We start from the raw sequence: 25514 nt of genomic DNA on the forward strand, positions 1-25514 counted from the left end.
TGACAAGGAAGAACCAATGAGCTGCAGTTCAAAAGGAGAAAATGTTTTACAAACACACATTGCACAACCCCAGCACCCTGAGCAGAGGAGGGGGTAAGGGGTGCCACAGCCTGGAAAAAAGAACACTTGGACACTTTTTTTTTTTAAATTTTTTCTTTTTTAAACTTCATGGAAACTCTATAAACACTGAAGGTAATCTACACTTTTACATGATGGGAGGGCACTGCTGGCTACAGGGGCTGTCACCCCCAGCCCCACCCTGCAGCAGGTCCCAGCATTTGGCCATCAGCTGAGACCTCCAGCACAGACACTGCTGTGACAAATGGCTTTAAAAGGACACAATGAAAGATGTTTCTAATAAGTTGCCTACTCTGGTGTTTATAACATCAGACTGCAAACCACACTACCACAGAGCCCAGCAGCCAGGGGAAGCACCAATGGGATGGGCACGGGGGGGTTCAGTGGGGTGGGATGCTCCGGGGCAGCGTTTTGGGAAGGAGCCACCTGACACCTCTGGGACAGCCACCCAAGGAGGTGACACAGTCACCAGTCCCCAGAGGGCAGGCTGACTCACCCTGCTAGACCCTGGTACAGCAGAAGAGCTGACTGTGGCTGTGCACAGGGTGTGTGCAGCACTGCCCAGCCGTGCATATCACACCCTTGTGTGTTTGCTTTTAAAGCCACTTTCCTGTGCAACTGTTGGAAGCAGGAGCAGGAGCAGGGAGCAGCAGGAGCACCACTGACATGACACGTGTGTGTCCTGGGATTACATTCAGCCCTGGAGCAGCCAGGTGTGGGATGCAGACACATGGGATGCAGCTCGGGAAGGATGGCAGCAGCATCCCGCCAGCAAACCTGTGCCAGAGGATGGAGCACCCAGCAGCAGCTAACAGGGCATTTGGCTGCTGGTTTGGGAATGCTCCCAGCACCCAAGGAAAATCATTCAAAACAGGGAAGCTGCCTTTGGGCTGGTGAGAGGAAGCAGGGATGCTGCTGACTGCCTGTTTACAGGTAAACACTACAGCTCAGGAACAGCAGCTGGGGACAGCTGGGACCACAAACAAGCCTCTGCTGTTAACGAGGGTGGTCCTGGCAAGCAGAAGTCTTTCCACACCCCAGGGGACCATCTAAAAAGTCACTGCTGAGGAAAAGATACTGGACACCTCTTGGAATGGAAATTAATGTAAGAAGAAAACAAGAAACTGGGTGCCTCTTGGAAAAATGGTGGGATCTGACCCATATTCAGTGAGTTTCAGTTCCTTGCCACCTCTGTGCTGGCTCATCAGAATAACCCCCGGACCAAGACTTTTTAGTGGGCCCATGGGAAGCAGGTCTGATGGGAGAAAGGTTCAAGTGAGATGAGGAGAAGGAGGAAGAAGAGAAGGAAGAGGAGCACCTGCCACCTCCTTCTCCCAGCCACCCAACCAGTGCTGCCCAGAGAGCTGCTCCACAGAGAGGAGATGAGGAGATGTCCCACAAAGCTCAGCACAATGGGCCCCCCAGATCCTGTCCTGCCTCAGCACAAGAGGTTCCAGTAACATTGGAAGTGGTTCCTGCACACTGACAGACACACTACAGCTTACTGAGCGAGGAAAACGTAACATAAAGGAAGGAGCTTCTCATGGAAGGGGTCCAACCCAAATTCCGGTCACTCTACCCTTGCACCCAAGCACAGAGAGTCAGTCCCTTGTGTTCCAATGTCTGTCCAAGGTCATCCTTGCCAAGGTGCATTTCCCAAAAAGCGAGCAGGTAAATGGCCACTCCTATTCTCCACTGTCCCTTCCACAGCCCATCAGAGCTCACCCAGCCACCGGTCAGGGCACCCACAAGCATCCTGCACAGCCTGCACAGAGAGGAGTGGCTGGAGGGCTGGAAACAGTTCAGCACAAACATCTGGGGAGGCTCTTCTCTCCATCGTTACCTCCGACTCTTCTAATTTCTCGAGCCACTCATGACAGCTGCTCTGAAATTATCATTCCATAATTCAGCTGCTCTCCCGGGGCACTGGAACTGGAAAAGTCTTAGCTGTGACATCCATTTCACAAGCACAGAAAATCTCCTGGGTCCAGCTGAGATGAGGTGGTTACAAAGTCTGGAAGAAGAAAACAAGCATGTTCTATGCAGCAGTATAAATTCATCAGCGATGGCAAACCCCAAGCCTAGCAACTGCAGAGCTCACGTTTACCCCTGGGTGTTGCACCCAAGAAGCTCAGGAGAGGCAGCAGAGGTGATTCCTCCACCCTGACAAACCAACTCTCCCCCCGAAGAGCCTGGGCCACCTCCAGACACTTATCTTTCCTTCTGCAAGGGTCTCTTATAGAAAGGACATTGATCTTTGTTTTGAGGTTCCTGTTGTCTCCACAGGCCTCCTGACATCCCATAGATGCTGAATTTGTGTTACATGTGTACTTTTGGTTTTTAATTTGATTTACTGTCACAAACACGTACCTTTAGCCTCAGCTCTCATCACCTGGGATCCTGCCTTGTGGTGAAGAACTGTATGTAAGGAAGTGGAAGAAAGAGAAAAAGAATATTGCAATAAGCAAACTCAGATCCTCAAATCTACCCAGAGGGCAGGGTGACAAACAAGGCAGGGATGTATTTTTCAATATGAGCAAACTCACTGTCAATACTTCCAGACATCATCTGTCACTCGTGTGCAAACCTGCTTGCCCTTTTGGCAGAGGATGGTCAGCCTAAAAACTGGGAAGCTGAAGCTTCTCTGAGCAGATTTTACACAGGGAATCTGCTGCCACAAAGCACAGTGCCTGCAACCCAAAGGCCTCCCTGGCTCCAGGCTGTCCCTGTCCCACCGTGCCTCTAGCTGGAGCTGTGCCTGCACAGACCTTGTCTGCAGGACCACCCACCCTCGGGGTCTCTCTGATCAGCTGCTGCAGACCCCTGCCTCCTCCTCCTCCTCCTCACTCCCATGATCTTCTCTCTGCTCTTTGCAAAGGCTCAGGAGTACAATGTTGGCTCTGCTGGCTTGGAGCCACACACAGACCGAAGGAATCCATGGACAGGTAGATCTGCCTTACTGAGCAGATTTACATTTCACTTAGCACGTCTCTGTCTGGGTTCCTGTTTTACACTTCGTGCTCTTTGCTCAGTTCCAGCATTTTAGCTGAGCCCTGTCTTGCACCCACGAGCCAGAGGTGAGAAGGGTCAGGGCTGGGGCTTCCCGAGGGCACGGGGTCTGCCCCAGGGGGAGCAGCAGGGCTGCTGTTGGGGACATGCCACCTCCCCGGGGACAGGCTTACTTGCTCGTTCTTCGGGAAGCAGTCTCAAAGAACTTGGTCCTAGAGGCCACCCTGCAAAGAGAACAACAGCAGTCACTCCAGTTATTCCATCAGGCAATTTTTAACTTTGATCTCCTCCGTGCCAGGGAAAAGAGCAGTGGCATTAGGCACTGCAGACCACCCCCCTTTCTGCTGAGGCAGCAGCCCTGCTCCTCATGTTCCTCCCACAGCAGGCACAGCCCCCAGGACTGCTGACAGACACGGCCACCCACGGGCAGTGTGCCAGGGCACGACCCATGTTTTGCACGGGTGTCACTGCGGGCAGGGTGAGCCCTGGGGTGGCCCCTGCACAGACCCAGGGTGTGGGTGGGGGCAAAGCACGGGGTGAGGGGGTGAGGACAGACCTGGGGGGCTGCCCTGCTCAGGTGGTGGGAACAAAACCCATCCTGGGTGCACAGCAGCAGCGAGCTCAGCAGCAGCACCCAGGTCACAGCCTCCCCACCAACCAGTGCTGGATGCTGGGCTGAGATCCCCATGCGTTTTGTCCCCCTTTTTTCTTTTTTTTTCTTTTTACAAGTCCCCCTAGAAGCCTGCAAGGTTTCTGTCTCTTTAACTTGGGAGAGAAATCTGATGATGAAACTGTGCTCCCTCCAGTTTTCCTGAGAGACCCAAGCTGGATCTTGCCCTCCCCAGGGGAGTATCTCCTTTGAGAGGCTTACTCATAGCCAGGCAGGGGCCCTCCGGCTCCACTGGCACAGAAGTAGCAGAGAAGGTGATGGGACAAAGCTCAGCCCCAGGGCTGTACTTGAGAAGCTTCAGAGCTTTGTTTCTCCTGCAGTTTCCTTTGCTGTGGCCACGCTCCCCTCCCGGGCTGTGCCCCTTGCAGAGTTTTCCAACGTGACACCCAAACCCACGCTGCCACCCGTCTAGGAGGAGACATCTGACTTACACAGAGGAAGGCATCTCTTCTGCTGTCCCTGCTATCAGATCTGGCCTCTGCTCCAGCCTTGGGGGGACAGGAGTCCTGCAGGGGGGGTCTGGAGGTCTGACGGGGGGACGCGTTATCACCGGCTTCTCGCCATGGGACCGCGGCTTGGGGACCCCCTCACAGTCACCTGAGAGGGTCAGGGTTACCAAAGTTACCAACACTGAGAGGGAAGCCTTGGGGATAGATGTTTATGAAGAGGGATTAAACATGGTAGTGGGCTTAATTTCTTTCTGCCTGCCCCACCATCCTGCCTTTGACAGCAGCCAGCCTGGATAACTTGATTGCTGCAACTCCTTATGCAAGGCTTTGCCAGGCCCTTACCTACTCCCCCCATCACCCCCGGTGTGCCAGCTCACACACCAGTCCTTCACCATACCAACACTCTGCCACATTTGGCATTTGTGAATGCTGATCCTAAATTTTCTCCTTGGTGAGCTGTGTAACTCGAATTTCTCAGCAGAAGGCCTGGTTTCTAACCCTTCATCTTATTCTTCTTGGCTTCCCCAGTTTCTCAAACTGATCCCCAGGCTGTGCACATTAGAGCCCAGTACAGCGTTCCACCCCTGACCTGGGAGCACCAACATGGATGTGATACGACCTTACCACCACTTAGGTGTTCTTACACACAGAGGGAGTCGGAGGATCAGCACAGCCATTTTATGATGCTGTGTCTGCAGGACTCTACGTGTGATGATGCAAAACCATAAAACTAAATGCAGCTGACGTATCAGCCAAGATTAAAAGCCATCTTGCTGCTCCTGCAGCACATTTCCACACACCATTTATGTGACAAATGTACATTCAGGCTGTCTGATGTTTCTGCTCCCAGATGGGCCTTTCCTCTTTCTCTCCACTGCACATAGGAGTCATTTGTCAAGCATGCAGACCAATTTTAATTTCTAAATAAAGGCTTGTGAAGCTGTCAGGGTGTGACAGTGTCTGAAAAGCACTGGGGAGTTCACAGGAAAAGCTGGCGAATTGCAGATCACAATAAATCTTCTATTATGGTCATCTTTCTGGGTATATTTCATAGAACTCAACACCAAGCACCCTGTTAGAGCAACATGTACTGTCCTGAGAGCACGTCCTGGGCAAATGTCTACAGATGCAGCCTCCTGCCCTCCTTCCCCCACAGTGCCAGCTCAGCTCTGGCACCAAACTAATTACATCTACCTGTAGTATACTTCTGTGCCTGAGGTTTATTAGAACACAAATGATAATAGCTATCTCCATTTAACACCCGTGGATGCACTGTTACAATGAACATTCCCAAAAAAGCCTCAGTGGGACGGACACTGGGTCCTGGGAGGCCTGACAGATGAAACTGTTGGAAATTAAGATCTGAAACTGGCTCCTGCCATTTTCCTCACCTCTGCTGAGGAGAGTGCTGGCAATCCAGAGTGCTCATGGCTATTAGACAGGGTACAAACTGCGCTGGGTTTAATGGTCCTCATGGCATTACTCAAGGCTGAATGTTAAGAGCTGGGCTGAGGTCAGCACAAGCAGAAGCTCAGCTATGATGGGGGCTTCATGGGGCACTGGTGGCACCTCCCTGGCTCAGAAGAGGAGGGGTGGCACTGGTACCGGTAGTGGCACCAGCACCAGCACTGGGTTCTGCTGCTCTGAAACCCCACAGCCCCACTGAGTAACAGACCAAGAGTCTGAAATAAAATGGGACAACTCAGGAAACCAAAGCTGGGTCAAACCCAGGTGCTGCTGGTCCCTGCCCACATCTGGAGCTGCTCCAGCCTCCCAGCCCCTCTTGCTGAGCTACTTCATGAGGACTGCAGGAGGGAAGCCCCCCAGACAATCACCCTGGGGATGACCCCAGTGCCAGCCTCCCCCTCACTCACCCTCTCTGCCGTAGACCCCCGGCCGGGGTGCCGGTCTCCTGGCCTGCAGCGTGGCGGTCCTCAGGGCAGGGCTGCCCACCACCCCGTTGGCAGCCTTGCCGGCCAGCTTGGCTCCTCCATCCTGCAGCCTGGCTACCAGCTTCCCCACCTCGGCCTCGGGACGCGGGTCGGGCCGGGCCTCGGCCGGGGGACGCCCCGGATCATCCCCCCCAGGACGGGGTGCGGGTGGGCGACTGCGCTGCAGCGGCCGCGGGACCTCCGAGCCATTGGGGGTCTGGACCTGCCACTCTGCTGGGGACACAAGGGGACAGAGCCGTGGGGACAGAGCCACGGGGTAAAAAGGGGACAGAGCTATGGGGGTAGGAAGGGGACAGAGCCACGGGGACAGAGCCATGGGGGTAGGAGAGGGACAGAGCCATGGGGGTAGGAAGCAGTGCAGAGCTCTCCCCTAGAGCTGAGGGGCAAGACCCTCACCCTGAGCAGAACACAAAGAGTGAGTGGCTCAGGCAAATGCTAATCAATAAAACTGAAACAATGCTGAATATCTCAGCATATACTTACACGTTTCTTCTAAATTTTTAATACTCTTGCTCATGAGAAGTTGAGCACCATGATTTTACATCCCTTCAAAAGTCATTTGTCTCATCCCTCATCTCTTGCTGTGCAAGAGACCCAGGCAGAGGATGCTGAAGCACTGACATGAAACCTATTGTACCCTGCAGCCCTGGTGCAGTCAAACATTAATGCTTCTGCTCCCAGCTGGGGGAAACATTCAAACGTTAAGGACATTTCTATTGACACAAGAAGTCTTGAGATTTTAAAAAGAAATTTGAATCAATCATGTTTTGCCAGTGCCAAGAAGTACAATTTTAGTTTTAAGCCTAAACCATCATCAAAGCTCTGAAAACTTAACAGAGAAAAAGACTTCTCATCCCTTTGTCGATGCTGTGACCTAGGGCACAGACTGCAATGACAGAGCAAATCAGGTGCAGAGAAAGGATCTTAAAATTATGTGCCCTTGAGCATGATAATAAGGGCCTCACCATTTCCTTACAATCAAATCAATTTAACAGCAGGGTGGTACTATGTCCTGAAAAAAGTGCTTCAGTGTTCTTGCTCTGGATGTGGAAATGCCAGTGACTGGGCCAGCCCTACAGAGACTGATGGGCTCTGGAAAGAAGAACCAGTCTCAGTTTAGCTAATGGAGAATGCTGCAAGTAACAGGGAAAAAATCCCCAGGGAGTTTGAGTTGTGAGGGCACACAAGCTACGTGTGAGCATCTCTGTGCCCTCCTGTCCCACTGACCATCAGACAGTCTGTCTTCAGCATCCACAGCCTGGGAAGTGCAGTTCTGCTCCTGGAGAGGTGCTGAATAGAGGAGGAGAGGCAGGAACAGGGCAGCAAGCAGCTGGACTGACCTCCACTTTCTTCCACAGAAGCACCAAAGAAGACAGGTCTTTCCCTCAGAGGGCGTTTGGAAATGGTGATGGGTTTGTGCCGCCGGGCAGTGACTCTGGGAGGAGGCACTGGGGGGGCTGTCGTGTCTTCTGGGGGGCCAGAGTAGATCTACAAAGGCAGAGAGGTTGAGATGACCCCCCTGTCCCAGCAGGTCCAATGACATCCTCAGAGGCTCCCTCATGCGTCTGCTGCCATCAAAAGGCACCTCCAGCCCTGTGATCCCAGCTCCTCCTGCCTCTCTGGAGCTCACCAGTGCTCCCAAGGGTGGGCAGCACCCAGGAGAGCCCTGGCTGCTGGGGATGGAGCTGTGGCTCCACAGATGTGTCCTGACACCAGCTTTCCTAGGGACTGCTCTGCTCTGCACCTTGTGCTTCTGCCAGAGACTGCAGCACTACACTACTGAACACAGCAAAATCACAGATACAGACAAACCACTGCATTGTTTCAGATTTAATGCTAAAAAACCCTTCAGCCTTTGATTTATAGTAAGTGAGTGGCACAACGGAATTACCTGAGGTGAAATACTGGCATGAGAACAAAGCTGCTGAGGAGTTTTATCTCCTTTTCTCATTGGTCATAGGGAACCTATTTGGCTGGGCTTAATTTAGAGGTTCTTGTTTGTGTCAGTGCTTTTTTTTAAGAGCTGAAAAGGAATTAAGCTTCTGGGCAGACTCCTGAAGATCTGAAACACCTCATTAAGGACCAAACCAAACTGCTCCTGTGTTTTACGGGTATTAACTGAATTTCTATCAGACTTTAAAGAGTGAGTTACTATGGATGCAGTGGCACGAGCTGCTAAGACGCATCCTGGGAAAATGTGGAGCTGGTCTCTTCCCAGCTGGTAGCAGATGACAACTCAAGCCCAGAGAACAACATTTGGTGTCAGTACCCCCCAGGAGCAGGGTCACTGCTCCTCCAGAGCACACTTTGTCATGGAAGAACAATTGTATCGTGTCACCCAGAAATATTTTTAAATTAAGGCATTTTACATTCTGATTTGATTAAGTATGCCACTCTTGTAATTCAAACCAAATCATATTCTTTCTTCTCCCAGCCAGAGTGCAGTTCTGGGAAATCAAGATGGGGGATGAGAGAGAAAAACTACGCCCCTGCTTTGGCTGTTGGTGCTTAAGAGCAGCAGGGGCTCTGTCCTTGGCAGGGGCAGTACATCTTCTCCACTCCAGAACACAAAGTCTGGTGTGTTCCACCTGCCTGGATTCAGATGAATTTGCTGTGACATTAACAGTCATGATGTAATAGCAGCAGCTCACATACTATAGCAATGAATTACCTGCAGCAGGGCAACTTTGTCTGAAACATCATTCCTGTAGATCGACAACACTTGTTTTTTTTGAGAAAAAAAAGTGTTAAGTTCCCTATGGATGCTTTTACAGATATTACAGAATGATGTTTCCATGAGATACTTTTCAGCACCTAGAACCTGTGCTAAAACCCACCTCAAGCTCTGCTTTTTAAGATGTGAGTGCAGACCCTGCTTTCCTTCTTCCTTCCAAATGAAAATCTAAGTTAAATAAGTTGCAGGTACAAAGGTATTTACAGACTCTCATGTTTAGAAGGTTTGTACAGTGAAGGTTTTCAGAGAGATCAACTTATTTAATTTAACCACGGAACTGAAATGTAAGCTGTAGAAATAGTAATTATCCAGACTCAATGAAGAGTTACTTATTCCTCAGACTCTTCATATTGCACCATATAAACCACACTCCCTTCTCCTCCAGACTCATTTACTGTGTTTGCTCATGTATGAGCTAAAGACACTCCGATGCTGAACTTACAAGCTCTATCTAATAAGTGTTACTGACTTCACCTTATCACTGAAGAAATTAAAAGCAAGCAAAGAGATGTCTGGTTTAATTAAAGATTTAATTCCATCTCTTAGAGGTGGCAGTGTAAGGGGTGTGTTGACTCAGCCTGGAGCCCAGGCTGTACAAGGCAGGAGGACAGAGGCTCTGGAGCAAGCTAAGTGAGGAGCCCAGCACACAGCTGAGTCACTTCTGCTGCAGGAACTTATTAAAGAGTTTGCAGAGACCTACAAAGAAATGGGTGTGTGACTTTCATGAGTCTCTTGTGTGGATACTCAAAAGCCTCTCTGAGCAATTTCATCCCATTTCTCAGGTTCCAGTGCTCAGCACCACTACCAACTCCCAAGCCACCCATCTGGTCCCTGTTTGCTTGCTCTGACTCCATGTCCACTCTTGCAAGAGCCTTGCCCTTCCAGCCTCAGCCTCCTCTTCCTTTCCCAAAAAGGGGGCTTCCCTTCTGCATGTGTGCTGGGAGCAATACCCCATTCTCCTCACAGCAAACAGCATCCTTCAAAGGATGGCTTCAAGCTTTCCTGCCTCTAAGACAGAAGAGGTTGTTTGGACATTCTGTAATGAAAAGCACTATGAAAAGCTGAAAGCCCAAACTCGCTGCTCTCAACCCAGGGAAGCAAGCTGGTCCCTGGCACGCTGGTCTGAATACAAATGCTGCTCAAGTTTTCAGATATGAATACACATCTTTATCACCCTCCAGTCCCCCTGCAAACCCTCAGCTCTTACATCAGACAGGAGGAGGAGAAAGTGCCGGTACAGAAGGCAGTGGAAGATTCTGCTTTCCATCAGGAGACAAAATCCCACCTGACAAAAAGCTGTTGTCTACATGAGAATCTTCAGCACCCGCTCCAGCAGATAACCCAGACCCACATCCAGGCAATGCTCACAGGCAGAAACATGCAGCAAAAATCCCAGGAAAGGCAAAGGCTGCAGGAGCCTGGCCAGGCTGCACTGCCCGGACACCAGCAGCTCCCTGCCCACACCACCTGGGACCTGGGGATCAGCAGGGCATGGGCACAGCCCAAGGATGTTCATTGGATTCTCTCTGACACCAGCTATGCTCTGGTCTACCTTCAGCAAAGGATCAACTCCTGTAATGTCCAGGCATAGAAAGGTGTTTTTTCAATTAAAATTCCTCCTATTTAAAAAGAACAGCCAAAATCCCTAGACTCAGGGTTTCCTGCAGAATTAGCTAAAGGCAACAGTGAGGAACAGATCTGCTACACATTTTGTTTCCCTCTGAAGTATTTCAGAATAGCATTTTATATAAAAAATCCCAGTTCCAAGGAGGCTCCAGGAAAAGGAGCCAGGACTCTGCATCATTGCCACAGCACGTTCGCCCCAGCAGGATGGAGCAGCCAGGAGCTGCTTCCCTACCTTCCCAAAGTGCTCGATGAGGATCTCAACGACAATGTTTTGGAACTTGATGTTCATCATTGCTGCCACGGTGTCCTCCTGAGCCCGCATCAGAGTAGGTCCAAATATCACCCCCATGTTGGAGGGGGACATCAGGTTCTCTCGGCTGTGCTCACATATACTGTGGAGAGGAGGGAGAGAAGGAAAAGGGTTTGGTTTGGTTTGTTTTTTTCCAAACAAATCTTATTCTGAGCAATAAAAAAGGACACAGGAACCAGTCATTTAATTTTTTTCCATTTTGTTTCAGCCTAGTTTGGTTCCCAAAGCCACCAGACGTGTCCCTAGATGTGACACTTTTGCCTGGGACAACTGTCAGGGAGAGCAACATGCTGACAGCATTTTTCTCTGATCCCATCCCACTCCCAGCTTCTCTTTTAATGCTGCAATGAAAAGCCATTGCACAACATATACACAAAAGGAATAATTTAAATTGGAATAACCTATTGATACACAACTTGACTTTGGGTTTTAATTTTTCCTCTCTCTGAAGGACTGAACGTAGGGAGCACACTTTGGAGGTTTTCAATAAAACTCTACACAGCATCTTCTGTCTGAAAGAGCCACTGTTCTCACCACACAGAGCTCTCTCTGTCCAGCAGCCTTTGGGCTTTGGAGGAAGGTGCAAGCCTGTGGAGCAGCTCCAAGTGCTGCTGAGGCACCAGTCACCTGGGTGGGCACTGCCAGAAGGGAACCAGAGAGATCATGCTGACATGGGATGAACTCTGGGTTTGCCTTGCAGCTCTGGTGTTAAAGAGGTTTCTGTCAGCACGAGGAGGGGGGGTACAGAATTGAAGTGCAAACACTTCAAGGAATGAACTCAGCCACCACAAGCAGCCATGTGCACGCTGCCACTTCCATAGAAAAGCTTCTGAAAGCTTCTGTGTATCCCAGCCAGCCCTCCTCACCCCAGAGAAGGGCTCAGCACCCCAGGACACACATTTGCCTTCCAGCAGCAGGGTGTGAGAACCCCAGACCAGCCCTGCCTGGTTCTGAAACATCCAGCTTTGGGAAGGGTCCTTCTGTAGGGCTCCAAGGCAAACCAGACAGGAGCCATTGCTGCTCTGAGCCCTGCTCCTTACTGACCACACACAGATTGCTGCCTTGCTCCTGAGCTTCACCAGGGCTCATCACAAGCCTCTCCCTGGGGTGGAGGGGGCAGAGCTTCCACACGGAGCCTTTGCTTTCCGTGGCAGGGAGGCAGGAAAATGTCCATTTCCCAGCTTAGCTCTGGTGCTACTATCAACAAAAACCAACAAAACCCAGGATTTTCAGTGGATCACAGGCAGAAGCAGGTGGAAGCAGTGCTGCTCAGTGCCACCATGTGTCCAGCACGCCTGTACAAGAGCACAGGCTGACAGGCTGAAGCCTTCATGATGCTCTAAGGGCTCAGGACACTGAATGCATAGAGCTGGAGATAACAATCAAAGCATGCAGCACACTCAGCCCACAGGCACAGGTCCTACAACCCTTCTCAACCCCAGACCTAATGTTCTTGTTAACTGGAGTGAGAGGTGACAGGTTTACAGCTCTGCTGACAGAGGGTGTTTTTGTTCTACAATTATTTCCAGCTTGGCGTTTGTCAGAAAGGAGATGAAAGTGGCAATTAGAAAGAAAAGCATCACTTAGTGCACTGAGTAGCAAAGACAATCATAGCATTTCTGCAGCCCAGACATAAATTCCTAGAGGTACTAGAGTGGATATAGTTTTGCAAACCTGACACAAAAAGAAAAAAGAAAAAAAGAAAAAAAAAAGGCTTATTCTGCTGATTCCATTAGAACAAAACATCTGCTTACTTGACGAGGTGCTGTATGAGGAGCTCTAACATCTCTCTGTTCTTGTCAGGTAGTTTATAGACCAGTGCATGAATGGCTCCCAGCCTGTAATCCAGGTTCTCAGATTCTGGAAAGAGGTAACACAGAGAAAAGTTTGTGCCCATCACTTTTCAAGGAAATACATAAGAGAAAAATAAAACCAAAGAAAACCTGTGGGAGCTGTTCCTTCTGCAGAATGGGGCTGGCTGGCCAAACCCAGCCATGGGAAGCAGAAGGGAAGTGAGAATACATAGCAACAGGGTAATTATTGTGAGAAACAAAACAAAGTGGAAAGAGGGAGAAATGAAGCCTGAAAGGAAGCTGAGGGTCACAATCTGCCTCTGAGCAGGGCTGGGTCCCACCCTTTGCACCCCTGGGGAGCACATGGCCTCCACGCTGGGTCTCTGATCAGCCCCGAGAGCTGTACCACCAAGTAACAAGGTAAAATGTCCTGCAGGAAAAAAATGGAGTCTCTGACCCAAAGAGGTCACCCTAAGAAGCATAAATAATCAAGAAACAATAAAATACTCAGTGTGAGAAGAATAGTGTGGGATCTTGGTAGCTGAGAAGCTTAACGATGGAAGTATCTGAGGGAGGGTAGGGAAGGGATTATGGGTGTGCACATAAGCAGTTCTGAAATGAATAAATCTTGGCCTTAAGCACAATCAGTAGGTGGTGGAAAATCTTCCTTTCCAAGGAAGAGCAAGTGTTAATTCCCCAAAAGTCTGAACTGAGGAAAGGTGGGTGCTCTCCTCCCCTCCTGTTGACTTGGAGGAGGCATGGGGGATGTGAAGGATGCTTTAATCCAGAGGGGCTGTGCCTGCCATGGATTTCCAAATGCCACCACTCTCATACTGAGGGAGATGACCACCTCCGTGTACCCTTCCAGCCTCCAACCCAGTGTGCCAGCTCCCAGCAGGCTCTGAGGATGCAGCCAGAGCAGAATTATTAGGGATTGTTTGAAATGGCTGCAGCAGGAGGCTGAAGACTGGTTGGGTCAGCACAGGTAATGCCCTGTCAGTATATCCATGTGACTTGGCTCATCCCTGTTAATACCGGCTAGGGCGTAATCCCAAGGCTGCAGCAGAAAAATGTCTTTCATGTAGTGGCAGACACTTTGGATTCAACACCCCAGGACAGATTTCATGACGTAAAGGAAGCATCTATCTATCTGCATGGCAACAGCACATCCCATTCCCTTGCAGGATTTAAAATAAATACAGTAATACTAAGGAAAAAACAATTCTTCTGGGACACTTGTGCTGGTTTCAGATTAGTTGATGTGCCCAGACTATCCAGACCCTCTGAGAACACAAAACCCTGTGAGAGGAAAGAGCACTGTAGTGGTGAAGGCAAGAAGAGAAGAAATCCCACCACCTCCCTTGCAGATTTCAGCACTCACGGAGGGTGGAAGGGGCAGGACAGGGTGTGAGTGATGCTGCTGGGGCCTGTCTGGGAGGGCAGGGCAAGGACTGTCAGTGGGGCAGCTGAGGGACTTACTGGCAGCCAGGACCAACTCTTTGTGGAGCTTGTACGTCATGACGGGCTCAGACAGGTTCCTGTAGTGACCAGAAAGAGGACTGAGCTCTGGCAGGGCAGCACACCCTCAAAGATCAGACAGGCAAACAGACATGCAAACCTGCTCACCCTCTGGCACCAGTGCTTCCCAAAGGCTTCTCCCCCCCACTCACTATTATTTAAACAGCTTTTCCACAGTGGGGTTTCTGCAACAGGCATATTTCTCACAAAAAAAAAAAAAAAATTTAAAAATCCAACCCTCTTCCTGAAGCCTCTGTCACACCTTCAGCTTTTCCAGCAGCCAGATGTTAACCCCTGGCAATTCTCTCTGCTTTTTGCCTGGATCAGCCCCAAGCCCCTTTGCCCACTGGGGGCAGGCAGGACCTGCAGCACTACCTGAGATAAAACTTCAGTGAGCTGGTAATTGTCTTGATGTCCCAGTCACCACTCTGGAGATCCACATCCCCCGGACATTTGGGATCTGGAGGAAGAACAAAGGAGCTTTTAGAGGAGGCCCATCTTGAGGCTGTAAATAAATCCCAGGCTCTCGGGAGGGGTATGCTCTCGAGACAAACAGAGCTCCACCAGCACATGAAGAAAGCTGCTGGTTCTCATGGGTGGGAAAAGCAGAACAGTACCAGTGCCAGCATGTGGGAGAGGCTGAGGAGCAGTGCTGATTGGGGCATGGGAAGAGGCAGAAGGTAACATTTAAGCAGTGGTGAAAGGCTAGTGAGGGCATATCCTCTGAAGTTGTTTTTCCCCCAGCACAGCCAAGGCTGGCAGAAACGACACATTTCAACAGATCCAAGACTGGCTGTCTGACAGCCAAAGTAATTGAACTGTCCAGCTCCAATCCCTCCTTCACAGCTGCTGCCCAAAGGCTGCTCTGGAAACATTCCCTCTCTCTGCAGGGAGAAGAGGGAGCTCAGGAGGAGGCATGGCAGTGAGGAAGTACAATTTGTTCCTGCCTACCCTCACCAACCACATCATGTCTGTGGTATGGTTGGAGAACAGGGGGCAGCTGGACTAAATAAACAAATGGCATGGGGAAACAAAAAATAAAAATAATATCTGTCCTTACTGACTGAAGTTCAGGATGAAAACATTGCTGCAGCAGTGGCTTCTGTGTTGTTGGACTTTCCATCCTGAGTCTGTACACAGTAGGGTGGCACATGGTCAACCAGACCAATCCATAGGAATCAAAATCAAAAAAGAAGCCACTCACAGGTGGGACTCAGAGGAGAAGACCACAGGGCTGCTCACGGGGAGGGTGAGAATCAAGAAGCAGTAACAGCTTAGGCTCATAATTTGTCATCAGGCAAGCGTAGCTGGATAGCTGTCTGCAGCCCTGACCCCTGGGAATCACACACAGCCCCATGTCTGCCCAACCAGCCAGGCTGATAAACAACAATAGTCATAGTAAACAATAGTAAAAGCCTCTGAAAGCTACATTAGTGCCCACTGCCTGCGTATAAAGCTGACAGGCAGCTGACAGGCTATTATGAAACCCAGGGCTGGGTGCAGGGCAGGCTCCCAGCAGGAACGCACAGGCTGCCATGTCACCCACACACTGTGCAGACAGGAGCCAGCCCAGCTCTTGGGGTGACAGCCAGGAGGGGCTGCCTGCACCCCACGGCTCTCAGCATCCCACACACTGTTTAACAAGCCCTAACCACCGGGTCTGTCCCCCACTGCCTGAGTCAGAGCAGGGACAGGGGCTGCTCTGGAGGGAAGGCAGTTGTGGTGGCTGTGTGAGCAATGGGTCCTGCTGTCACTGTCCCCAGCCTCTTGTGCCAAGGCTGGGAGCTGCTGTCCAGACAGAGGGCTTGGGCTCATCTCTTTCTGGATGACAGGAATAAGTCCCCAGCACGTGACTCAAAAATGCCTGAATATTTTTAGCAGATGATGGGAGAAGGTTTGACCCCGCTGCCCCACGGTCACTGCCACGCACCTGACTTCAAATGCAGGTTGCACCACAAACCCTCAAGTGCAGTCCAAAGGCAGAGGAAAGAGAGTGGGTTGCAGAAAAAAAGCCCAGAAAAGGGGAAGGGGTGTCTCAGAGGGACCCTGCTTGACATTTCTGTGAAACCTGATCTTAAACGATACAAAACCAGGACAATCCAGTTGCACGGAATTAATTCTTACCGAAAAAGGCGTTCAGCAACTTCTGCACCTGAATATTGCTGCCAACAGTCCGGTAGATGCCCTCGGTGGTAATCCCTGCGCAGAAGAGAGGCGGAGAGCCTCAGCCCAGGCTCTCCCAGCCGGTTCGAAGTCCTCAAGCCCCATCTAGTGGGGTTCCGCTCACAGCTCTCGGGCTGCGGGCTCATCGCAACCGCGTCTGCCCCAGGCAGCTGCCCGGACAGACCCAGCTTTCTGCTCTCCTTACCATCAGCACCATTCCTGATGCCGAGTTGGGCCCCTTACCTTTCGTTTCCACGGCGTTGATGCATTTCCGAACGAACTTGAAGCCGACCTCGTTCAGCTCCACTGTGGCAAAGAAGAGAGGCAGAGGGTGAGCTGCGGGCACCCCATCACCTCCCGCACCTCATCACTCCCCGCACCCCAACCCCCCCCACACCCAATCCCTCCCCCGCACCCCATCCCTGCCCACACCCCATCCCCCCCCGCACCCCATCCCTGCCCACACCCCGCACCCAGCCGGGGCCATGCACCCCTCTGCATCCCGCTCACCCTGCCAGGAAAACACAGGCATTCTTTCAAGCCTGAGAAGGAATTCTGAGTTCCATATGTTCTCCGTTTTTCCCTGATTTTACTTTGAGTTATGGCACTGCTCCCTACCCCCTTTCTATCTTTAGTAACAGCAGCGTAAATCAGAGCTCCACCACGTGTGAATTTGTGTCTGATAAGGAGTAGATTAATCACTGCCAGAGCACTGCAAAATCTGCAGTTAAAGCTCTTTTACATCGCAGGAATGTGTAATTTTTGCTTATCTGCTTGACTAGATTAAAAAGCAAAAACAATGCAGCTTGATCCATGGAGTGAAGCAGAACACAGGCTGCTGTTCCAGCCCATTACCCACAGCCCAGCTCTGTGCCCCTCATGGAGCACACAGACAGTCAGGATGCTTTTCTACACCCACATTTCAGCTTCTGTCATCACAGTACTACTTCTGCTATTTATTCCAGCATATCTGGAAGGACTGTCCAAGCCATAATGTGACATATCTTTCTATTCAGTGCAAACATTTGTACTGAAGTTCTCCTAAATGTCTGTGCTGCTGCTGGTTTGGAATTTAAGGGGTTGGGTTAATTGGGAGGAGTGGGGATGGGGTTTTTTTGCTTGTTATATATAAACAAACCATTCTATTGGAAAAAACTGCCACAGGGCACACCTAGGCCAACTCCAGCCACAGCAGAGGCCATGCTGGCCAGTCCTGTGAAATCACTGTTTTCAGCAAGTTTTTCATGATTCTCTCTTCTCTGAGCAACAGCAATGAAAAGCACAGAGCTACCTTAGCTCTAACACAGGAATGAGTAAAGAAACCCTTCAGCACAGACCCACTTGGAACTGAAAGTCCTTCTAGGGAGACATGGGACAAGTCCATGGAACAGGAGCTGCAGGGAACTGTACACCACCTCTGTGTTCCCTTTCTAAGGGAAATGTCCTCAAAATCCCTCACTGATCTTGTTCCCCCTCTGTTATTTTGAGGTTTAGAGGTGCAAACTGAACTCTGCACCCTGCTAGTTCTTGCTAAATAAAAACTTCACATTGCAATCAATAAATGTTACTGTTCACAGCTCTTTCTTATCTGGCCTCAGTATCAGGCACTGTGCTGGCAAGGGAAGCAGTTACACTGCTGCCAGGGAGGGAACACACAGCCTGCTCAGCAGAACCTGAGGACGACTGTATCTGCAAGGAAATACACTGCCCGACCTCCAGACAGCTTCAACAGCTCAGAGAACAGCAAGAGGAGTGACTCACTTTCTTCCTGCTTCGTGATGGGACTGTGGTAGATCTGAAAAGGGGGAGGGAATGGAGGAGGAAGAGACAAAAACATAATGCAGGGTGATTTGATGTTTATTTGTGAAAGAAAATGCAGCACCCCACAAATGACCCAAAGCCAATCACAATGTCCTAAAGAGATGTCATTTTGTAAATGAGATACGAGGTTTTGCTGACTTCCTACATTTCACTGGAACACCTATTTCTAGGGAAGAAGTTTCCTGAGCATGAAACTGTCCTTCAGGTACCTGTAAGAACAGCAGCTGGGCTGCCTGTCCCACAGGGGCTGGGGGTTTGTTCGTTCCTTTGTTTGCTTTTAAAAATTCGAGTGTCAAGACAGCCCTTCACCCCATGCAAACCCACATTTTCGCGTGTTTTTATTGACGATAAAGAGGGGGTGTTGTGCCAGCTGTGTGCGGGAGCCCTTGGGGACCGTGCCACCCCCGGGGACCCGCCGGCAGAGGCCACTGCTGGGCAGCAGATCCCGGTACCGGCAGCAGCTCCAGCACTCACCGGCTCCTTCCCGTCCATCGCCTCCATCCACAGCCTCCGGTTCGCTTCCGACAGCGCCTGCAGCGTGATGGTCCCGGACCTGCGCAGGGTGCACCCGGGGACAGGGGGGCAGAGGAAGGAAAAGGGTTTTTTAATAACCAGCAGAGCGGGATTTCCTCCAGGCTGGCGGGGCTGGAGGGCACTGGAGTACAAAGCATCTCACCTTTCATTGGTTTCAATGTCAAAACAAAACCTTTTGTCTATGGAGTCCGTCTTTCTCCTTACACAGGATTTTAGTGTCAGGTCTAAGGTGCCCTAGAAAAGAAAACAAAAGCCAAGGTTAAAAGAAAGAAAGGCAGGAAAAGGTTTTGGGTTCCTCAGCAGCACCCTTGGGCCCACAGAACTCTGGGCTCCCAGTGGGTGTCCTGCCCATCCTGTGGCTTTGCTGCCAGGAACACAGAGGCTCCTTCCCACATCAGTGAGGACAGAGATCAGAGGCTCTGGGAGCCAGGCTTCCCTCCCCAGCCACAGAACATCCTCGACTTCACAGCACTGCCCTGCAAACCTCTGTGAAACACCTCAGCAACAAGCTGTGTGGCTCCACCAAGCAGGAACTCTGCTGTCAGCAAACATCACCGGGCAGCCCCTTGCTCTTTGAGGCCAGGACCGTGCTTGGCTGTTACCTGACACCACTGGGTCCTAATTTTTATCAGAGTTAATCAGCACTACCCATCACCTACAGTGCTAAGGAACCAAACAGCTTTACACAAAATACACAAAATTAATCAGCACTACCCAACACCTACAGTATGCACAGACCAAACAGCTTCACACAAAATACTTTGTAGAATCATCATCATCATCATCATAGAATGCTTTGGGTTTGAAAGGACCTTAAAGACCATCTGACTGACCAAATCTAGAGTAAGTGGACCCTGATGAAAGACTGGCACTGCGGGGCTGTGCTCAGGCCCTTCGACTTCATGTCCTTTAATAACAAGGCATCAACTGCCTCTACAGCAGAGTCCACTTGTAACATGATGGTGAGATCTCCATGACTCTGCAGGGACTCTGAGCAGACACCCAGGAGACCCTACAACCAACCAGACCCAACCAGGGCTGAGATTGCAAACCTGGAAGGTGTTCACCACCCTCTCTGTCACAGCCTGGCACACCTACGGGAGCTCTGGCAGAGCAGATGCAGCAGATCCCAGCCAGGCTGGCAGGAAGGAAGCCTCCTCGGGGCTGTGATGGGCTCCTGGCTGTGCTGAGTGTGCGTGCTGGTTGTTTGGGGTTTTTAAAAGCACTTTCTGTAGTCATGGTGTTTGAAACTCTGCGGCCAGCTATGACCCGAAGGTGCAATTACCAGACTGCAAGTTTAAGACAGAGACTAACTTACATTTTTACAAGCCCCTGCCCTGCATTAATTAGCCTTACTAGACATGTTTACGGGAGAGATGACAATAGATCTCTCCAGTCAATGTTTTGGACGTTTCTTTGCCAAGGTCTCTGCCAAGGGCTTCCAAAAAATACATTTTATTTTATTGCTGCAGCCTGCAGAGGGTTGCCAAGGAACAGACCATGAGATCACAAGCTGGAGAACAGCACGCCTGGCTGGGACATCCCCAGGGGACATTGCTCCATGGCAGAGCAGGGCGGGTGGACTCAGCTGGACACACTTGCTGTACTCCATCATCCACGCCTGCATCCTACCCCTCCTCTGTCACACCAAGGAAATGCAGGGAACTCCCAGACACCCCACTCATTGGTAAAAAACAAAGCATTTTGTAAAAGAAGAAGTTCCCCAAATCGGTGCCTTATTGCACAGTTCAAAGCTGCAGCTGCTGCCTTCTCCTCCTCTCCAGTTCAACATGACAAACCAGTGACTGCAAACATGCAAAGACAGAGAAATACTGCTTTGGGATGTGCTCATCTAACAACTTGAGTAACTCAAGTACTTGTAATCACTGCCAGAGGGCTACATGCAAACCAGATTCACTGTCCATTTGCATGGATAAATGTAAAAATTAGCTTGTCCAGAAAGGCAGTGTTTGCAGACACCCTCCAAGAGACCAACTCACTTGCTTAGCTCCAGGCTTCTGGTCCATGGGTGTCATCCGTAAGGTTTTTGCCTCTTTTTCATACTGGCAATAATACTTCACCCAGGAGATGCCCAGTGCCCCTGCAGAAACACATGGGGAGCTGGAGTCAGAGAGGGAACCTTAGCTGGAGGCAGCCTCAGGGCATGGCTGGTGTTTCCCACACGTTCATGCTTCTCTGGGGACAGACACCCCTGGCCCTGTGTGGACATCCCCCTTGCTGGCATCTGCACTGGCAGAAGCCAGGAGGAGATAAAGGAGGAGAGAAAGAAGTGGAGAAGAGGAGGAGAGGCACGCAGGGCAGCAGCTGCCTCCAGCACCCTCCCAAAACACTGCTGGTGAAAGGGCATTTGTGGGAGTCTGGTGGTGAGCCAGGCTGGTCTGGCCAAGTCCAGCCAAGATCTACACTGGCAAGAGCTGATGTGACCTGAATGCCTGTTTCACACAGACACCACTCTTTTCCTGTTGATGAAAACTTGGCAGTAAAGACAACAGCATCTCTAAAACACTCTAAAGTTCCTATTTATATCACACTAGATTTACTGTCACTTTCCTTTGTTGTCTTACCTGAGCCCTTTATATGAAATACTTCCACTGATATGTTTTCTGTAATTTGTTTTTAAGTTGCAGTTGTCAGGAGGAACAACTCTCTTCATACTCAGTTTGTAGGGAAAACATAAACAGAGGCAGCAAACACTCACTGCCATGCAGGAACACACAGTGTTTGTTTGTGGTCTGAAATTATTACCTACATGTTTTCTTTTAAAAGCAGGATAAACACATATATAAATATAAGTATAAAACCATTTCTATATATAATCCAAAAATTACCTGTTCACAAAATAAGCTGCCTGTAGTCTCAGAGGCCACAGCTCAGCATTCAGGCTTTTGCCCTGAGTGCTCATGGTTGTGTGGCTGTGGAAAGCTACAGCAAGGGTTGGTAAAAGACTGAATTTGTGATTTGATTGTGCACAGAATCACAACAAGTTTCACTCTCAGGGCTGGTTACCACTTGAGCTGTGCTCAGAGAGGCTGTGAGAGGGAAGCTGGGCAGGACAACAGATAAAAGGCAGCCAAGGTGCTATCTGGCAGAGCACAAGCAATACAGTGCAGTAATAAATCTCCTCTAATTTGAGCACAGGGCAATTAGCTCCTTGCTTGCACGGCTCATGTAACCCAGAGAAAGCTCTGTGGCACCACTGAGAGTGCTGGCAGCTAAAGCTGCTGGTGATTCCCCAGGCACTGGGTGAGGGGAGCTGAGCACAGCCCCACAGCAGGACATGGGGGTACTTCCAAAAGCCATTACATTTCTCCTGAGTGTAGAGATAGCCCTCGATGGTCGGCTGCCCAGGGAGCTTGCAGGTTAGGGGGGCTTCCTTCATCCTCTTCTTCAGGTCTTCCAGCTCCTCCCGCGTGCTGGAAAAATGATTCCTCGTCTGTTATGAGAAAACAAAAAGCAGCACGTCTGAACAGGAGCAAAAGGAGAGCTTCAGGGATCCTGGACAAATTGTAGATGCTTGGGGAGAAATGAATCGGTCCCCAATGTACAAAATATGGAAGCCACTCCACAAATTCACATGAAAACCCCAGCTCAAAGAACAACGGGCTCTTAAAGATGATGGAGCAGACAAGGTTTAACATACTGTGTGTGGAAACAGCTCTGAGAAGCCATCACTGGGAGGACACTTGTTCATCCAGTAAAAGAACTTGGCACATTTTAAGGGTAGGTGGAGCAGAAGAAGCACCTGCACTCCCTTTGGCACCACTGTTTAAGTAACAGGCGTATTCACCAACAAAACTAAGGTTGATTCCTCACAAGATCAAGCCACACTGCCTGGTGTGAAGTCATTTTTAGAGTCCCACCTACACGGGGCACAAAGCCAAGGTATCTTTATGGAATGACAGACCAACTAATGAGGCAGCAGCAAGCTCAGCTTGGCACAGATTTATGGCTGTTGTTCCATGGGAATGAGGGCCAGCCATGGAAGACTGAGGATAAAAGAAACAGGACACAGATATTTCACCCCATAAGTACACTTGGCCAGAGGAGGAGCTCACCAAAGCACACAGTAAGCTGATACCATTACCATCAAGATTGAAAGCCTTTTTAGAAAACAAGTAGAATTTCAGCCTCATGAGACTGGAAGACATTCTCAGGCTTGCTTATGCACAAGGTTCATTTGCAATAGCCCCTTCTGAAAAGCACTGTAATAGCACCTTCTGGCTCTTGTGCAGGAGAGGAGAAAATGTGTGTGAAATGAGAAGGAAATAACTTCATCTGCACCTCCCACAGAGCAAACATGGACAATCTATTCTGCATGGAAAAGCTCTGCCATGTTCAAATACAAATGAGCACAGAAGTCACATGCAAAAAATACTTCAGCTGGGCAGGAACTCACATTCTGGAGGCTGAGCTGAAGCTGCTGTTTGTAAGGGAGGAAATCCTGCGTGAGCTCAACTGTCAGGTTGTTGTAAGTAAAGAGGCTGTGGAGAAAAGCCAGTACCTGCAAAGGAGAGAAAGGACACAGATTAAACTTCTCTTCTGTATTTGGAATCAGAGGAAAGATAGACAGGAAACAGTTCCAGAAATTACATAGACAAATGTATTCTTTTTTCTTGCAATTTTGGAGCGATGGCAAGTTTTAGTATGACTTATCCACCACAATGTCCCTAAAGCCCAGGTCTTCCACCCACACATGTCTCTCAATAAAACACACCCAAAATGAAAGACCCTGCAGGGAGAACAAGCACAGATCTGCAGACTGAGGTCCATGAGACCTACAGGATCCCACGCTCAACCCCATCTGGCGCCAGGGGCAGAGCCACCCAGCCAGGGCAGGGCTCTTGTACACAGCTGGGAGCTGGTGCCACTGCACCAGGCAACTCCAATAATTCACAACAAGGCCTCGAGCTACCTAGAGCATCCAGCCAGTTCCTCAGGATCAACTTACAGACCTGAGAAACAAGTCTGTGGCTTCACCGTGCCCCTGCGAACACCACTAAGGCTGCAGCAAGCCAAGTGCACAAGGTGAACTCCTGCTCCATCACAAGACTCCTCAGGACCAAATCACAAATCCAACCTGATCACTCATCCCTTCCTGTGACTGCCAGCAAGTCAGTATGGCTGAGCACCAGACACCAGGGCCTGACAGAAAAGGAAGCTCCTACCGGTTCAACAATACTGAATTTCTTGCTTTCTTGTACTTCCTGGATCTGGTACACATACTCAAGGGAAGACTCAAAGAAATTGTGTCTCTCTTTGTCAACCTGAAGGTCAGCCTGGAAGAAAGAGGGAGAGGTGAAAAAAGAAAATACATCACATCTAGCTAAACAATATTTGAATAGCATTTGTCTCCCAGCCCACAAGTAGTTCTGTTCCTCACTTCAGAAGAAGCCTGCCAGAGGTGTCCAGCCCAGGCTTTGCACACTTTGCACACAGACAGAAGACTGAAACATCATCCATTCTTCTCAGGTCTGCCCTTCTCTTGCTTCCTCTCATTTATGGATCTAGAACCTTGCCCCATTCTGCAAGGACAAGGCTTTCCCAAAGCATATAAGCATATTTTTCATACAACTTATTTTAGCATAAGACCCTTCTCCACCCACAGCCCTGCACTGGGAAGGACAAGGCCATTGTCACTATCTCTTGCCTGACTCTAGCTGTGATCCAAACCCAGCAATTCCAGAGCTGCAGCACCAGGAAGGGCACTGTGCCTTGCTGCATTGCCACAGCTCACAGAAATTTTGCCTTGCAAAGGTGCTTGTAGGTTGATCTGGTTTGACAGAGTTGGTTTGATCCAGTTGCTCTGATGTGGGCTGGGATTTTCTTTCTTGTTGTGACATGCAGCAGCAGCTGGAAGGGACACCTTTCCTCTGCCACCACGAGTCTGCTGCCACAACCACCCCTGCAAGCACCAGGGGCTAGGCAGGAGACTGTGCTGGCAAAAATATAATATCCATGCATTTTTCAGCCAGCTCAGTCCCCCAAGCCAGAGGAAAGGGTGGTGAATCCCCAGCTGTGCCAGGAAAACTGATCAGTGCCCTGTACTGTACAGGTGAGAACAAGAGATGACAATGGGACACAATGAGCAGATCTCATCCAGAGAATCTGGGATTTAGGTCAAGTAATTGCTTATCAACTTCAGCTAGTTACTGAAAGGGATGATTTCCTCCCCTTTTTTAAGACATAGAGCAGCTGGTGGTGTTGGTGCTGTGAAGACAACTCTGAAGACAACTCCATACACACCTCCTGTAAATGGGATTCCTTTTTTTTGGAGGACAAGTGCAAATGGCGATCCAGCATAGAGTAGAACTTCTCACCATCCTTCTCAAACTTCTTCTTTCTTTCCTGTGAATGCAAGAGTAGAAGTAGAACCAGTTACTGTCATTTTTGAGACAAGAACATGCAACAACACCATGAACTTGTGTGCAATTCAGCATCCCCATGGAAAGATTCTGGCTGACCCACCCAGAACAGGGGCTCACTTTCCATTTGCTTCGCCTTCACACCCCGTTGCCTACTCTGCATTAGTTGCACTCTGAGACCAAGCTCTGGCAGTGCTTTGTGGCAGAGACACTTGCAGTATTTTGTCATCTTAGTACAAAGACGAGGTCCTGTTCCCTTATCAATCTCTTTAATGTTGAGTAAACTTGAGACATAATAAAACATCACAACCTGCTCACCATTTCCTAGCATGCTGTTCACATACAGAAACAACTGGGCAAACATTTTTATGTCAGACATGTCTGGGGTAACAAAAGATTTGTTAGGAGCTGGGCAGTTTTCTGTTTTAAAGCTTTTGAAAAGTGTCAGAATGAAAGCAGAAGGCTGGCAGGGTG

General features: G+C 49.9%; 1 protein-coding gene across 2 annotated transcripts in view; it reads right to left on the bottom strand.

The window, feature by feature from the left end:
• Positions 1-381: 381 nt before the first annotated feature.
• The window catches only part of OPHN1 (oligophrenin 1), a 46289-nt gene continuing 21156 nt past the window's right edge, over positions 382-25514 (bottom strand). Inside the window, exons 5-24 of one of the 2 annotated variants that reach the window (XM_030449170.1) lie at positions 24922-25023; positions 23844-23954; positions 23075-23179; positions 21982-22111; positions 20658-20758; positions 18800-18891; positions 18598-18676; positions 18064-18097; positions 16546-16608; positions 16264-16338; positions 14515-14599; positions 14101-14159; positions 12583-12688; positions 10751-10910; positions 7499-7646; positions 6081-6371; positions 4189-4354; positions 3261-3311; positions 2449-2496; positions 382-2092 (exon numbers count right to left, since the gene is read on the bottom strand). In XM_030449170.1, coding sequence (XP_030305030.1) covers positions 2457-2496; positions 3261-3311; positions 4189-4354; positions 6081-6371; positions 7499-7646; positions 10751-10910; positions 12583-12688; positions 14101-14159; positions 14515-14599; positions 16264-16338; positions 16546-16608; positions 18064-18097; positions 18598-18676; positions 18800-18891; positions 20658-20758; positions 21982-22111; positions 23075-23179; positions 23844-23954; positions 24922-25023 — 1998 coding nt within the window. In that variant the 3' untranslated portion in view covers positions 382-2092; positions 2449-2456. The remainder of the gene's footprint in view (positions 2093-2448; positions 2497-3260; positions 3312-4188; positions 4355-6080; positions 6372-7498; positions 7647-10750; positions 10911-12582; positions 12689-14100; positions 14160-14514; positions 14600-16263; positions 16339-16545; positions 16609-18063; positions 18098-18597; positions 18677-18799; positions 18892-20657; positions 20759-21981; positions 22112-23074; positions 23180-23843; positions 23955-24921; positions 25024-25514) is intronic. The other variant, XM_030449171.1, reaches the window with a different exon arrangement.

The sequence above is a fragment of the Calypte anna genome, chromosome 4 (genome assembly GCF_003957555.1).
Source record: "Calypte anna isolate BGI_N300 chromosome 4, bCalAnn1_v1.p, whole genome shotgun sequence".
Lineage (NCBI taxonomy): Eukaryota > Metazoa > Chordata > Aves > Apodiformes > Trochilidae > Calypte > Calypte anna.